The 15,344-nt window shown below is 40.7% G+C and overlaps 2 protein-coding genes across 4 annotated transcripts; one reads left to right on the top strand and one right to left on the bottom strand.

The window, feature by feature from the left end:
- Window positions 1-547: 547 nt before the first annotated feature.
- Window positions 548-3,795, bottom strand: FBXO39 (F-box protein 39). The gene is made up of 3 exons (XM_059865785.1): window positions 2,782-3,795; window positions 1,831-2,007; window positions 548-799 (listed from the first exon to the last, which is right to left on the bottom strand). Exons 1-3 carry the CDS (start codon window positions 3,793-3,795, stop codon window positions 671-673), a joined length of 1,320 nt encoding a protein of 439 aa, XP_059721768.1. The 3' UTR covers window positions 548-670.
- A 2,053-nt stretch (window positions 3,796-5,848) lies between these two features.
- Window positions 5,849-13,375, top strand: PIMREG (PICALM interacting mitotic regulator). Of its 3 annotated transcripts, XM_059865751.1 has the most exons (7): window positions 5,863-5,980; window positions 6,497-6,573; window positions 6,927-7,246; window positions 8,038-8,369; window positions 9,110-9,205; window positions 10,048-10,094; window positions 11,294-11,429. In XM_059865751.1, the coding sequence occupies exons 3-6, from the start codon at window positions 6,956-6,958 to the stop codon at window positions 10,076-10,078; spliced, it is 750 nt and encodes a 249-aa protein (XP_059721734.1). In that variant the 5' UTR covers window positions 5,863-5,980; window positions 6,497-6,573; window positions 6,927-6,955; the 3' UTR covers window positions 10,079-10,094; window positions 11,294-11,429. The 3 variants fall into 3 exon arrangements, with proteins under 3 accessions (XP_059721733.1, XP_059721734.1, XP_059721732.1); XM_059865749.1 differs by lacking the exon at window positions 10,048-10,094 and having other exon boundaries at window positions 11,294-13,375; XM_059865750.1 differs by lacking the exons at window positions 6,497-6,573; window positions 10,048-10,094 and having other exon boundaries at window positions 5,849-5,980; window positions 11,294-13,375.
- The last annotated feature ends 1,969 nt before the right edge of the window (window positions 13,376-15,344 follow it).

Genomic DNA, 15,344 nt, shown 5'->3' with positions numbered 1-15,344 from the left:
CTTTTGCCATTGAAAGGTGTCAAAAGGCAACTGTGTGGAAGCCAGAGCAGGAGTGTCCTCATAAATCACTTATTGGACAGCTGGGCAAGTGGGAGGGATGTCTCTCAGGACTGGCCATGCCCTGTTTTGTTTTTATCTTAGCATCTGCTGCTAAGAATAGACAGTATGGCCAACTTAACAGGGCCTGACTTACCTAACTGATGGACTAGATAGTGCATCCATCTGCATCTGAATCGGGATCAAGTAAAGACTGACTTTGGGAAAATCAGTTGTTCACCCCATGTCTCAGTTTCCCTATTCGTAAAATGGAAACAGTGAGATGGGCTTCAGTAGTAAAGTGTTTGAAGCTCTACAATGAGAAGTGCTGAAAAAAGAGGAGGGTCTTATATTTATCAGAGTTGCCTGTAAGGGTGCAAAAGGGGTCACTGCTTCCTTTGGTTCTGTCAAGGAAAACCAAAGCAAGGGAAAGAATAAATAATGCTGGAGACAAAGGAGTCCAGTTCCCAAGTCCAACATTTTAATGCATGAAGTTTAAAATTGTCCCTTGCTTCTCACTTGCTGGAATGATAACTCCCTTTTGGAAGCACTGCTGTCAAAATTCAAATCCCTTACTAAAGCACTCCAAAGGATCCATTAATGCAGATGTCACTGGGTGTTCTCTTCCTGTAGTTTATACCATTGGGTAGGTGATGACAAAATAATTAAGTTCTGAGTCAATCAGGTACTTGAATTTCCTGTAAATATCAGCCAGCAATCGCTCCTCCTCAGTGCTGTCATCTTGGGCTGTATAAATCCTGACCTGTATGCACAAACAGCAGTCATGTCTCTCAGATATAGGGAGCTCAACCCGTTACAGCTCATGGCAATGAGAAGCATCTGTGACTAATAAGGAATCTAGAGAAGCAAAATTCCTTGGATTGGAATAGAATCTTGAGGCTTTGCTCTCTTCCCACTCCCAACTGACTGAAAACATCATCTCCTGCCAAAGAATCTTTGGGAAGTGTTGGGAGGAATGGATTAAGTAGTGGAAGACTAACAACAAGGATTGTAAATCACTCAGGTGACCTTGCAGATGGGAATAGCCCTTGATAACCCAGTATGAACGCCAGCCAGTGATCCTCTGACACGGAGTGAGTTTAATTGTGCCTCTATCTCCATTTGTGTGTGTCTGCCTGGGGGTTGCTTTGGGGATGCCTCAGTGAGCAAAAGAAGGGAAGTAAATTTACTCTTTGTCTTTTAGCTGTGGTTTTGTGGTTGTCCCTGCTGTCTGCCTGTGCTGACTCAGACAGAAAGACAAGGTTCTTTTTACCCCCAGAACTGATGCATCCCTAGGATCTGCACAGATCTGTGAGGACCTACTGAATTTAGATTGTAGCACGTCAGCGTGGTTTACACCAGCTACAGTTGTGGCTTGGTCCCAGTTCAACACAGGACCCCTGAAGGGTGTGATGTGTTTATATCTTTTTGCAGTTTAGTGGGATTCAGTCCACCTTCCTTGGTTATAGACATAAGCACTGAGCCTGAGAGGTAACTGAGAAACCCTGGAAGTGGGAAAGGGCTTGAACTAGAGGTGACAGAGGGAATGCCTGTCTAGGAAGGGCTTCTGGAATTTTCAGGACTTCATAATAAACTTCTATAGTATCTGTATGTGGCTAAGTAGGGTTGGAAAACCTCCTTTCTGTGAGTGGCTCCCAAGCTCTTTGGTACTAAGGCATAACATAGGGAAGATAGTTACATTAACATTTCTGTAAGTGATCTTTGCCTGGGCATGGGGACCTTTGGGTATAGGAGCAAGAATGGGAATGGGAGTTTTGAAGCACAAAGTCTTACCTTTATGGTAGTCAAAATGCATTTCCTTTCTGCACGGTTTTGTAGCAGCCTCTCCATAAAGCTGACACTTAGAAATGCCCAGACTTTCAGAAATAACAACCTCTTGCATGATAAGATAAGCTGTAGCAGCTCATTGTCCAGCAACTCATGGTCATTGTTTAATTCAAGTGTTAATTTCTTGGAAAAAAATGAACACTGTTAGTACTTCTGAACAGATGTTGCATGCAGTAACTAGAATTCAACAAATAAGTTTTCCAAGTTACCAAAAAAAAAGTCAGCAGATCAATTTTGTACCTTGATATTAGCTGACAATCTGTTTTGCATTATGACAACAGTGTATGTGCTACAGTAAATCACTCTCCTCTTAAGATGGGGTGATCCCTTCTGCATTTATTAGAAAATGCTGCACCTACAGTCATACCATGATCTTATCTGACATAACATTATCCCAGAGACAAGAGTAGAGCCAATGATGGTTTCTAGAAAGCTTTACATGTCTATGGTGTTTATTGGCAACTCTGTAATGGAACAGGACTTACAGAAAGCTGTCAGCAGCTGTCAGGTGTAAGGCCACTTGTTTCCCTCTGGCATGCAAAGATCTGATGCTCACTTATGTGGGTCAGCTGTTGCAAACCTTTGATGACACACCCCTTGTGACACCGAAGTGCTTTGACATGGGCATTAATTTAGATATGCTATAGGACATTTGTGCATTGCCAAAATAGAGCAGCCTGATAGCATTATGGAGGGTTATAACTGGACAAGGATAATTTCATTAACGACATTATGGATGAAACACTGAAATGACTCACTTATGAAAACAGCCCTCTGAACGTAAAACTAAAGCAGTCAGGAACATCTGTTGCTGACTGCTGTTATGTAGAAGGCCTACATGTTTGCTTTGTAGAGCTTTGTGATACTTCAGTAGGGTGTCTCTGTTGTTTCCCTTACCTGCAGACCATGCCAGTAAGCTGGGAGAAGGTTGGTGAGGGTAGGTCTCATTGTCCAGTCTGGGTAACTAAAATAACAGCTCCGTAGGCTGATGCTCCTAACTGGGATCTCCTCTAGCAGGATCCTAGCTAGGTGATCATGCTTCATGACTCTTTCAAAGAAGAAGTTCACATTCAGTTTGGGGGCTCTCTTGGCCAAGTTTGCCCATGACATTCCTGAGACCACTTGCCCATGAGGGTCATGGATATGACACTTGATATTCAAGGTGCACAGGGAATGAGAGCTGCGCTCCCGCAGGATGTCCAGCAGTTCATCAGAGATGCAGTTGTAATTGAAAGTCAGTATGGTCAGCCTGTGGAACTTAGACATAGTTTGGTGGAACAAGGCACTGCTGTAGACAGAAAGGTGGAGACTGAAGAAATCCTCAATATTGATTTCAGATATAAAGCTTCTATTTGTCAAACTGCTTAGAGAATTCAGAAGCTCACAGCCTTCTTCCAAAGTTATTCTTGCTCCTTTTAAGTTAAGATAATCAAGTTGATTGCTCATTCTTTTCAGGAAGGCAGCTAAATTCTTGATAAACTGAGCCCTAACTACATTTTTCCAGGTCAAGCAGTCTAATTCTAGGTACTTGATGCTCAGGGATACTAGGTGACTATTACACTTACCCAGGTGTGAAAGAAGACCTCTCATAATCACTTGAAATTTTTTTATAAAGGGAGTATTGTAAGGATTCGATAACTTGATCTCAAGGTGCTTCAAATATTTGCCAAATTTCTTGGTATACCACAGTGCACTTTGAAACTCCAGTGTGCGTGCCCTTGATGGTTGGCCATAAAAGGTGATGGTTCTGCACCTCCAGAGAGATCCAGAGTGCATGGCACAACTCCATTTTTTACAGACCAAGGCAGCCCGAGATCTGTCTCTGTCATCTAACCAATGGAAGACATGCCTCAGACAGACATCAGGTAGATAGGCCCAGGAGCTTTGCTCGGGTTCACTGTCATCTTCCATTGAGAGGACTTCTCTTCTGGGTCTTAAATCAAACCAACATGCAGAAAGCTGTGGGTGGATTTCTTGCCAATCCCAACATAATAGGCTTCTAAACAAATGGATGAAAGTTTGTTTCTTCACAATCAAAACCAACAACCCTTTGCCTCTGTACTCCAGCTGTCAAACAAGCCCTTGAGTCTAAACTATAGTCTTACCTAAATCAAAAGAAAAAAACAAAGAGTGAAGAACAATCTCAGTACAAGCACAGGATGCATATTTAACTTTTGGACCTTCACCTTCAGTCTAGCTCAACAGTGAAATGGTATCAACTGCTGCTACAGTGGCCACACCGGCTGCAAAACTTGTGGTTAGCATCAGCTGCAATTAATTGATCATGGTCTGTGTGATCTGGTGCCTAGCGTTTAAAAGTACTCAGTTCTTTGGGCTGTATACATTTGAACAGGACATTAACTGCAAAATTAGCACTAATGACTTTTCATAGTCTTCTGGGGTACCATTCCATGACAATCAGTACCGTGCCTTAGATTAAGGCTGGATAAAAAAAAGTTGAAATGGATGGAAGCAAGAAGTGCACCAGAAGAAGAAAACATGCAGATCCCTGAGAGTCTGTTTACAACCAGAAAAGCTCAGATATTTCTATTTTGATTGTATAAACAGGCATGAAAGGACAGGTTGATAGCACAATTAAGCTTCAGTCTGCTGTTTGTCTTTTTGCCTACAGTTCTTATGTCACATAGAATCTCTCTGCCTGTACAAATACTCTTTTCAATTAGCACCATTTCTATTCTTAGCGATTCCTCTGCCCACTCTTGCCATTCAAAGTACCAACCCACATCCCCAGCTATCAAGAAAACCCTTAGAAACTGATCATTTGGTTTGCTTACTACCTGACTCTCTCTCTCTCTCTCTCTCTCTCTCTCTCTCTCTCTCTCTTGTATTTAGCACCCCCAAGAAGAGCTCTTTGTTTTGCTGAACTATTAGTCATATAGGAGGTCTCTAAATCAATATCCTAAAATCCAAACCAAGTCTTAAAACATGGTGGCTGAAGCTCCAGTTTGCTAGTGAGAAGAACCCCTGAAACTTTTGCTATAGAGAGGGGGGAGAACACAGGGGAAGAGGTCTAACACTTCAGCTACCTGGAAGCCCTGAAGGCAATGGACAGAGGAAAACAACAGAATATAGGGCTGTAATACATAGAAACACATCTGTTAATAAAGGATGTTTATTACACTGCACTCATCAATATTAGTGTGTGAACACAAAGCGGCACGAACACCGTCACGTGGAACTTTTTTAAAACCAGAGTTCTTATGAATCTGTAAAAAGTATGTTTGTTTATAAGCCAGTGGTGAGATTCAAGAGGTATCCTGCAGTGTTGGGTTGGCTTTTCCATTTAGCTAAGGGGGTGTTTTAGCTGTCAGCTCTGAGTTTAACTTGGTGGGGGGCAAACAAATCTTTAGAAAAAACCACTGCTACAGTTCTTTCTAGAACAAGTTTTTCAGGAAGAAGTAATTTCAGGATAAATGAATGCTTTGTATGTCTTGTTTGCCACTCAGGTAAGAAAGAAAAAAAAAAAAAAAAAAAACCAAATCAAAATAAAATCCCCCACCGCTGAACGTATACATCCTTTGCCTTTGGCCCTCTTTGCTTCAGAGGGCATCCCGGATGGTTTACGGTCCCATACGGACAGTTACACTAGCTGTCTCCTCCAGCAAGAGCTGCAGAAGCCCGTGGAGTAAAAGCAAAACCTTCTAAGACTTTGACCGATAATTACCAGAAGTAACAGGAGCTGTGGCTTGGATAGCCAAGTGGGCAACCCAGCCTGAGTCCTTTTACTAGTCCAGCTGACGCGGATCTCTGGGCCGAGGTCCGCAAAGGCGCCAGAGCCGCGGGCGGGGGCGCAGCGCAGCCCCTGCGGTTGTGCCGCTGGGCCCGGGACATTCCCCTCAGCCCGGCGCGGGCCACCCCCTCACTGCCGGCTGCTCCGCGCGCGTCGAGCCGAGTAACGGCAGCCGCACGCGCGCGGGCCCAGCCAATTGCGGGGGCGGCGGCGGCGGCGCCGCCAATCCGGGGGCTCGGAGGGGGCGGCGCGGCGTTCAAACGCGGTGGCGGCGCAGAAAGGAACTGCTGCAGGGAGGTGGCAGCTCCGTCCCGATCCGGGTCCCGGTTCCGTCCGGCGTGCTGAGTGAGTACTGCCAGAGCGGCCCGGTCGCGGCTCCCTTTGCCCGAACCCATCTCCTCCGGCCTTGGCGGCACTTTTCGCTCTTGTTGCTACTGTCCCGGTAGGCGCAAAAACGGCACTGGCTGGTCCCGCCCAGTCCCGTTAGGCCGATGTGGCGGCACGGCCAGTGCCAGCAGAGCGGCTGTCGGCGGAGAGCACGGCCAGTGCCTGCGGTGAGAGCGGCTCGGACGAGCCGTGGGCCTGGGTGTGTCCAGGGGCCCGGCCGGGGGCTACCCCAGACCGCCGTGGCCTCTAGAAGAAAGAAGGCACCGCGCTGTCCTGTGCAATTCCCGTTTAATAAACAGATCATTGTAACCGTAGGACAGCAGCGGCTCTCTCTCATTTCAATCGTATTTATTAGCAAGTGAAAATCAAGAACGGAAAGTATATACGTTTAAATTGCCATATGTCATATAGATACCTAGCATTTTCGCCCTTCTCACCAAAGTGTTCTGCCAGTAATAATCCTGTCTGTTTCAGGATTTACATATCCACAGTCATAACTGGGACTGAAGCAGAAGCCTTCAGCTTGCAAGTACAGCAGAAGACAATAGCAGGTGCATAAACTTGTCTCGCAGTGGAAGGTTGTTTTGATTATAGAAGGCAAAAATTTGAGGTATCAGATCTTGATCAGAGATACAAACCAAAAAGATACACTCATAGAGCATTCTACCTCTCAAACTAGAGTTTTGCAGTGGAATTGCAATACAAGGCTTCTTGGTGGACTTGAGCAAACCTAAATAGCCTTAAAAATCAACCCTGTTCTCTTTTAAGACTCCAACTAAAAGTCTGCTCAGCTCTGGTTTTCTTGTGTCGGGAAAATATATTCTGTAACAGTTTCCATTTATCTTTTCTACACCACTTTGTACCTTGTTCTGCCTAAGCTTTGCTCTCATTTTCATTGTTTTAGAAATAAAGTTGACCAAGAACTGGAACAAGATGGCATCCGTGCTCCATAATGTCAAAGCAGCAGTGGCGTGGCGGAAACACCGGCTCCTAGCTGACCTCAACGAGGATGAGAGTCCTGTGCTTGACAAATTCAAGAGAAGGGCCTCTCTGAGTTCTCTCAATACCATCCGCATGTCTTTAAGGAAACGGGTACCACTAAAACGAGTTGAGCTGGATTTTCATAAAACCCCAGCTAGGGAAAGTCTGGAACCAAGGCAGAGGTGCCAAACTCTTCAGACTATTAAAAGAACAGCAAAATATGCTTTTGGAACAGTGTCCCAGGTATTTTGTCTTTGCAGTAGAACATAGATAGAGGTTAATTTTTGCTCCAATTCCAATACTAAGATTTCTGAATTCTGTACTCAGTGCTGTATTCCAGAGAATCCTTTCCCACACACTTGCACACCTTAGTACTTGTCTCATAGCTACTAACTTTTAAAATCTTTAATATCTTTTCCTAAAGTATAGACAGGCAAATTATGGATGTGGCAGAACATGGAGGAAGGTGAAAACAGTTTATTTTGTTAAAAGAGCTTTTCCCCTCCTGTATTTAATCATATATGGCAGAACAGCCTTTACATGGAGGAAATTGGGCAGAAATTGCAATAATTTGCAAAGAATTGTTACTGAGAAATGTGCAGCACTTTGGACTTTTTTTCTTTTATTTATTCTCCTGTACCCATACTATTTACTAGCATGTTCTTCATTATAGTTAATCTAAATGTAGACTGACAAAACCTGCTACTGGGTAGCAGGTAACACTTCTCTTTCTTGCAGACCTCAGATTTTTAAATGCATGCATTCTGTGTTGGGGAACCTGAATGTTTCCAGCTTAAGAGCAGCGAGAGCTTTGTCCAATGCCTGCTCTGAAATCCTTGATGAGTGCCAAGAGTTAGGGAAGCAAGAGACTCCCTGTGCAAATAAGTACAGAGTTTGAGATGCATTCATGTTAGTTGAAACCTGATATATGAGCATGGAACTAGCAATTCAGCCCAAATATTCCTACTCTTCCTGGTTCCAAACTCATGGCAAATTGAGTTAATTTAGCCTAACATATCTAATGCTTCTTTCAGAAAATACAGAAGTCTTGCCAAAGCCCAGTACGCTTAATGGTGACCTTTCCAGCTGAATCCATCAGCAGAAGCTGTGCGACCAGTTCTACCAAAAAAAGAACTGCTACACCTCGAACACCTTGCTATAAGAGTGTTACTCCAGCAGCCAGTTCCAAAGGCACTCCAAGGTCCAGCAAAAGGGCCTTACTTGGGCCAAAAAGGGTGTCAGAACATAGAGAATGGAGGGATTTCTCCTGCTGGCTTGGTAAAAATGCTCTATCTCTCCGGAGATCCAGAAGAGCAGCAGCACTGAAGAGCCCTTATTCATCTCCTGCTCCTTCCAGCAGAAAGATGTAAGTCACGTTCTTTGGTAAACTTTTTTTAAAAATTTATTTTTATTTTTAATTTTTTTACACTGATTAGAGTATCTGGTAAAGTGAAAGGCAAGGTATCAAGTTTTCTGTCCTATTCCCCTGAATGTGTGTGCTGCTTGAATAGTCAAGAAAGTAGTTCCAGCTCCCTCTATAGGCAGGGACTGAGCTATGCATAAAGCTGAAACATAAAAAGTAATTTTTTCTTAGAGACATACCTGAGTTTTTTGCTGGTGCCTTTTGGGTAAAGGAAAACACTCTGTATCTCATTCTGATTTAATTGTAGTTGCTATTTGTATTCCAAAGATACCAGGAATAACTCTGTTTATGCTGAGTTCTTTGTATAACATAGAGAGATTCCTGCCTCAAAGAACAAACACAAATTAGATCAAGGGTTGGGAGCTAGGGAAATATTTAATAATGTGCACACAGGTTTTTCTTTTGGTCGAAGTCACAAGAAAGGTTAAAGCTAGAAGTTGAATCCAAGCCTTGTGAACCTGAATCCTATGTCTCGGTTGGACGATAGCACTTTGGGGGATGAATGGACATGTGAAGCCATTGGCCAATGGAATTAAGAGTGTAATTTCCACGGCCCTAAACTTCTCTGGGTAAAGTCTAGAGGTAACAAGAGTGGTATGAAGGCTTCAGGGATGAAGACTTGAGTAGTGTCACCTAGTCAGCCTGTCCTGTTTGATCTGTAGCAATGACCATTCTGTTTGCAGAGAGTTTGACTCTGAGTTGGAACTGGTCTCCTCAGGGATTTGCCAGTTGAAGCGTATCTCCCAAGCATTCGATGATGCCATTGTGAAAGAAGAGAGGTAAATACTGCTAAGTGTTCCTCAACTTTACCTGCCACCTGACCATAGCCAATTGCAGGCCAAGTAGTCCCTGTAACTCAGGATTGGAAATAGTTGCTGAACTTTTTCAAGTGTAATGTAGTATATCCGTTTTTTCTTAAAGATACCTGGGAAGTTTAAATCTGCAGTTGGATTTGCAGCTTCTAAAACCTGCCAAATGCTCTACTTGTCTTCAGTTTCCTTGTTGTGGAAGTCAGATTTTTATCAGAAGGACCCTACCTTTGACCTTGTGTGAGAATAATACCTCCCGGACTCTTGTCTAAAAGAGGTGCCAATCCAGACTGGGGGAGGAGGTGGGAAAATTCCAGTGTACTGGCACAGTCACAGATGATGATGCACATCTACTAAAAAACCCTTTTATTAGGTAGCATTATGTTAACAAACAGTCCATGGTACCCAAATGAAGAAGCCTCTTATAAAACACCTTGGTTAATTCACAAGGTGGTAGGCTGCTGTATTTGTGAAGCTTATGTCATTCTGAATTAGACATATTAAGAAAATAAAAATTAAAGGTCTGAAATCTTGTCACAGGGTGATTCCCTAAACTTCTTCCTCTCTTAGACCATGTAAAATATTCAATAACTAAATGTCAAGCGCCTCAAATTCTCTAAATAGAGTTTAGCATCAAATACTTTACCTACAAAGAGGTAAGGGCTTAACATCCCAAATAATTGCAAAAATTTGTAAATTTGTAAATGGGACCATGTCTAGATAACGATAGGTTAAAACTTGTATCAAGGTAATTTTATCATATCCACTGAAAGTTCACTAAATCTCACTCCTAATATTCTCCCATCTGCTAGTGATGTGACAGTTTCTCTCATTCGTAACTGAAGATAGTAGCAACCAGGTAAATAGTTGTTCACTTACCTTGGCTATGCCTGCATGCATCTGTGGGGAGAAAACCTGCTGTTTATAGAGAGAAGGGCTTATTAGCTCATGCTGCTTTAAGGCAGTATTACGTAGAACCACAGGGTTCTTCCTTCATATTCTCTGTGGCCATCTCTGCTACAGCAGATCATTGTGCAGTTGTAAAACTTCACCTCTAAATTGTGGATTAGTGAGTCCTTATGGGTTCACAATGAGCCTCCTATGCAAACATCAGCTTTTCTCACTCCAGACCAAAAATTACTAGTACTAATATTTTGTCACTCAGGTTCAGTTCTCACTGGTTACTAATGATCACAAAGCATGAGAGAACCAACCACTATCCTGAGCTGTCTGATGTTACAGCCTTTCTTTTCCATCCCTCAAAATTTCATAGCAGTTTAGTCTATGCTATCACGATTAACAGGAGCTCGTAAATGTACTGGCGGCATTTTTAAACACAGCATTTGTACCCAAGTGGATGTGACATAAATATCTTCACCCATTATGTTGGAAGTGTTCTTTTTGTTAGAGGGAAAGGTACCTCCTGAATACTATGTCCCATTTTAGCAACAAAGATAGGTGCAAGACACTTTGTTGTAATTTTTCAAGAAAAATGAGAGCAGTTTCAAATGCTGGACTGATGGTTTCAACAGAGATCTGTACTGCTTCCACAATTTGGTCCAGTACTCCTGCATGTGTAGATGCACTGCACTGTGCTCTGTTACTGCCTGGTTGCCTACTGGAATAATTGTGAAATGAACTTTTTTGGAGGTGCCTTTAGTCTTACATGAGACTTTCTGTTCTGATATCCAATTGCCATGAGTTTTAATGTTAGTGCTTCCTTTTCATTTTTTTCTTGATGAAGCAAATCTTGATCTCAAATTATTATTTCCAATTCAAAGTACTGTTCTAATGTTTTGCATTTAAATGAATTAGATTATATCACAAGAAATACTCCCGTTGCTAGTTAAAATATCGCAGTACTTAATTTGTGTACTTGCCATTTACGTTCAATGAAGATAATAAAATATTTTCTTGCTAGTGTTTAGAACAGTTACACAGTGAAAGTGTACCAGACCTCTTCCTTTCTCCCATGTTTTCCAGCAATCTGCATGATAACCAGTTGATTAACTCTACTGACTTCATGCTGCTAATGGTAGTCCTGTTGTTCTTCTGCAGGCAACAAGCAATATCAAACTACTACTGTCTAATGGCACAAAACTCACAGTCTGTACATCGATCCCTGAAACCATCTCAAGCTATCAGAAGGCAAGCAAAGAAACTCCATCAAGCACTTGGTACCTAGACAGAGATGGCTGTAATTATTTTTTCATGTTTCCAAGTTTATGAGCACATATAAGGGAGAGGTCTGAGAAGCACCTGAAAGGCTGCGCTCTACAAACTTAAATAAGCCATTACACTTTTTCTTTTTTTTAATGAAACAGCTCAGGACTTCCCTTGCTTTCTCTTTTCAAGTAAAGATAGAATCAAAATAGTACCAACCACTGTGTACTATCCCTGCTGAGATGAGGGAACCATATTGAAAGTGACTTTCATGAGGCAGTAAGTACTTAGAAAATTATGTGGAACTGGCCAGTAAGAATGGCCAAAGCAAGGTCTTATGACAGACTTATGAAGGGTAATCCTAGGTAAAAGTAAATTGGTATCCAGCAGCCACGAGATTTAGCACACTTTCCATGTGAAAAAGATTGGTCTATTATTTTGAAAGCCTAACTTGTTGGGGTTTTTTTGCTACTAGCAAACTAAAGTTATTCATCATGTTAGCTGGAAGTTAATAAAACAGTAGTGGCTTCTTTGAGTTCTAAGCAAAACTGCCATTCCAAAGCAACAGGATTCTGTGGAGTCACTCATGCCACAAGAACAGAGCCATTTTAGGACTCTTACTTCATGGCCTTAAGGGTTAGCCATCTAATCCTATCTTAGGTAGTTTGGCTCCAGATAAATCAAAGCAACTTTGTAATTTCTTACTAATGCTTTAGACAGCATCTTGGCAGTTGAGTTAAACATTGCTTTTGTGCTGCATCTGTCTTTTAGTTATACACAGAAATTTGTTACTACAAGTAATGTAATGTCTTGCAACTACTGTTGCAAGTAGAAGTGGAAGTATTTTGATTATGTATACTTAGCATTTGATACCTGTATTTTGCTTCTAATTACTTTAAAAAAAATTTAACATTCATTTGACAAGCCTTTTTTGGTCTGTCGTTCAGTATAACAAAGTTTAGTCTTTCACATGAAAGCAAAGATTTGTCAAGATTTTAGAATTCAACTGCAGGGCTGTTTTCCATGGTAAGCTTTGTGCAGGCTTCTCCAATTATGTACACTCTAAAATGAACTTTCAAACAAAAGACTGATTTGGGAAACTTTGCTCTACTTGATAATTTTTAAAATGTGCATGTGACCTAGTAGTTCCAGTGTTACTAAAAGTTTGATGGTATCAGGTATAAATATGAAAAGCATTAAAGTATGATTTATGTATAAGTATTGATTTTTAAACTTGCTCTGAATTTTTCTTTTTTTTTTCTTGTCAAATGAACCCATTTTAAAACATTTGAACAGTTAATGAGGCCTGGAAATATGAAAGCAACCCTTCCAGCCTGAAGACTTCTAGACTTTCAGATGACTGAGAATTATAGCTTGTGTTATTTCTTGATCTAGTGTTTGTGTGTGTTTTGTGGGTTTTTTAATAACTTTTCTATATGGAAGTACAAGTATAGTATCTCCAAGTTGTTCTTTGTATGTCCTGAGAGTACTTCTATAAAGCTTTCACAAATATGTTGTCTCATTAGTGAAATGCCTTTTTCTATGACTTTTGAAAAGGAAGGAGGGTTGGAGGTTTTTGAAAAGTTGACCTCCAATCTAAGTATTATTTCAAACAGATCAACCAGCTTCTATTTGTAATGTTTCCACCAGCTACTTGGACATGTACAATCATGATCCAATATTTATCAAATTACTGGTAAGAAAAATCAGTGACACTGTTTGTTTAAAGGCAAGGAAAGTTTTATTTAAGTGGCTAATCTGTTTTAAGATTTTAAAAACCAGCTCACATCAAAATCTATAGCAGTTGTAGAAATCTTACTCCTTATTTCATATTAAGAAATTCATTATTGTACATTTTTGAATCTTTACAAGGCAGCCTTAAGAAATATAAACATTTGTCACCAGATAGAACCTTCTCACTGACAATATTTAAAAGTATGCACTTAATAAAACTATAGACTGAAAGAACACCTACAATTTCAAGTTTCCTTGTGTGAATTCAGTTGTAAGGGGATTGCCCCTTTTCACCCCAACAAATAGAAAAACAAGTTATGCATAAGACTCGGGGTTCTGTGAGAGGACTGCCATTCTGGGCTGTATACCAGTCATCCAGGTATAACACTGCCTTTCAAACTTGCTATCTGTAAATCATGTTTCAATGTTGCAATCTCTAACACACCATCTCCCACCATGTCACAGTAAACCCGCCTCTCTCTTTTCCCCCTCCTATGTTCTATACATCCATACAAATGAACTGTGAAATTTAACCTCCCCCCAACCCCCCCAAAATTCCATTCAGTTTCAAGGATAGCTTATTGAGATTAATACAAGTAGTGGGTAGACTGTAATAATCTCTGTTTGGGCTTGACCTAAAATGAGTGAAAGAGCCAACACATGACTTCAATTCCAGTGTCCATGCACAGGACTCTAGCTGTTCCAGGCCTTATTTCTGAAAACAGATATTTTCATCCAGAAAAATGTGTTGTTACTTCCATTTTTTATGGGGGTTCTGAATTTAGGCTCATCTATAGGAACACATTGCTACCTTGAGTGACTAAACATAATGGAAGTCTTAATTACCTTCACAAACTCAATTTCTGCTTAAGCTTTGAACACAGACCATAAGGAATCACTGCTCTTAGAGATGCTGAAAAGGTAGGCTGGAGGGTTTTGTGTGTATAGGAATTCTGTCCTGTACCAACTCCACATGAGGATGAAAGTGCCACTTTCCCCTCTGCATGCCTGACGTAAACAATTCAATGCAGAAATCTTGAGTTCAAATGCCACAAGTCAAACTAATCAGAAAAATCATGACGTTGTGGTGCATAATCCTCATCTCTTCATTATCAAGCCAATGAGTTTACTAAAAAGATACCCATGCTCCAATCAGCTAGTCCTATGATGATGCACTCACCTTTCTGCAGCCTAGATGGCAATAGGGGAAAAAAAACCCAAAAACTGAGGAAAATCCTTCTTGTTCAGTAACAACTGTTGGACCTACAAATTTTAAAACATAAAATATCTACTGGTTTCAGGTATTGTTTTAAATGCTTATAAAAAAAGCTTTTAGCAAGTTTAAAACAGAAATGGTATAGAAAGAAGGGAAAAAGTTTTCCCTTTCTAAATTTATTCCATAAATTACACTATAGATTCCATGATGATACTATAGAGCTAAGTATTGAGGATTTGTTAAATACACGCATTAGTACTGTCCTGGCTAAAGAAAGACTGCAATGTATAAACAGGACAATTTTTTCACTAGTAATGGCAAACAAAGGCTATTTTGCAGAATACTGGGGCTTCTGAAAAAAAAGTCTTTGTCTTGTATAAACTAGGGTGTGTAATTTTTTTTTCTCTCTAGTTTACTGATAGTTCTACATAACCAGTGAAAGTTTTAGCTGTTTGGAAGTGACTTCCCTAGGTACTAGAGTAAAAAAGTAAAGTAATCTGTATAAATTAAGACTAGTTTAATGTAAACAAATAAAAATGACAGCTCTCATGAACCCCAATGAATAAGAATTACCAGTATTTTGTCATTTTTACACCTAACAGAATTTTATGCTGAATAGATACGAACCATGCCACAAAACTAAACAGGAATACTTTGGTCAAGCAAAAATCTATACCAAGAGCACTAGTGTACGCAAACAAAAATGTTATTCAAAATAAGCAGATTTGGATTAGCATCACTATTCAATTCTGCAATCTATACAATGATATCTTGTTCCAAACCTACCTAGCTAGACAACAAAATTGAACAGACAGCCACTGTTGCTGTGTTTGAGTTGGTTTTGTTCTTTTTTTTTTTTTTTTTTTTTATGTGTATTGGTTACAAATTTGCTGTGAAAGCAGAACCAAAACTAGTGTCTTCCAGTAGCTATACACAGATACACACAGACAAAACCAAAACACCACAGTTGTGAAGGTGTGTTTTCACAATATCTCA

Source organism: Haemorhous mexicanus, chromosome 22 (genome assembly GCF_027477595.1).
Source record: "Haemorhous mexicanus isolate bHaeMex1 chromosome 22, bHaeMex1.pri, whole genome shotgun sequence".
NCBI lineage: Eukaryota > Metazoa > Chordata > Aves > Passeriformes > Fringillidae > Haemorhous > Haemorhous mexicanus.
The sequence above is the reverse complement of the archived record's forward strand: the minus strand, read 5'-3'. Positions and strand labels throughout refer to the sequence as shown.

Excerpts from the sequence above, each read along its gene's own strand:
- FBXO39 (XM_059865785.1), bottom strand. The coding sequence starts at position 3,795 with ATGGAAGATGACAGTGAACCCGAGCAAAGCTCCTGGGCCTATCTACCT. Across the intron at positions 2,008-2,781 it reads CTTACTGGCATGGTCTGCAG|AAATTAACACTTGAATTAAA; the intron begins GTAAGGGAAACA and ends TTTTTTTCCAAG. Across the intron at positions 800-1,830 it reads GCATTTTGACTACCATAAAG|GTCAGGATTTATACAGCCCA; the intron begins GTAAGACTTTGT and ends TTGTGCATACAG.
- PIMREG (XM_059865750.1), top strand. The coding sequence starts at position 6,956 with ATGGCATCCGTGCTCCATAATGTCAAAGCAGCAGTGGCGTGGCGGAAA. Across the intron at positions 7,247-8,037 it reads CTTTTGGAACAGTGTCCCAG|AAAATACAGAAGTCTTGCCA; the intron begins GTATTTTGTCTT and ends TGCTTCTTTCAG. Across the intron at positions 9,206-11,293 it reads GCCATTGTGAAAGAAGAGAG|GCAACAAGCAATATCAAACT; the intron begins GTAAATACTGCT and ends GTTCTTCTGCAG.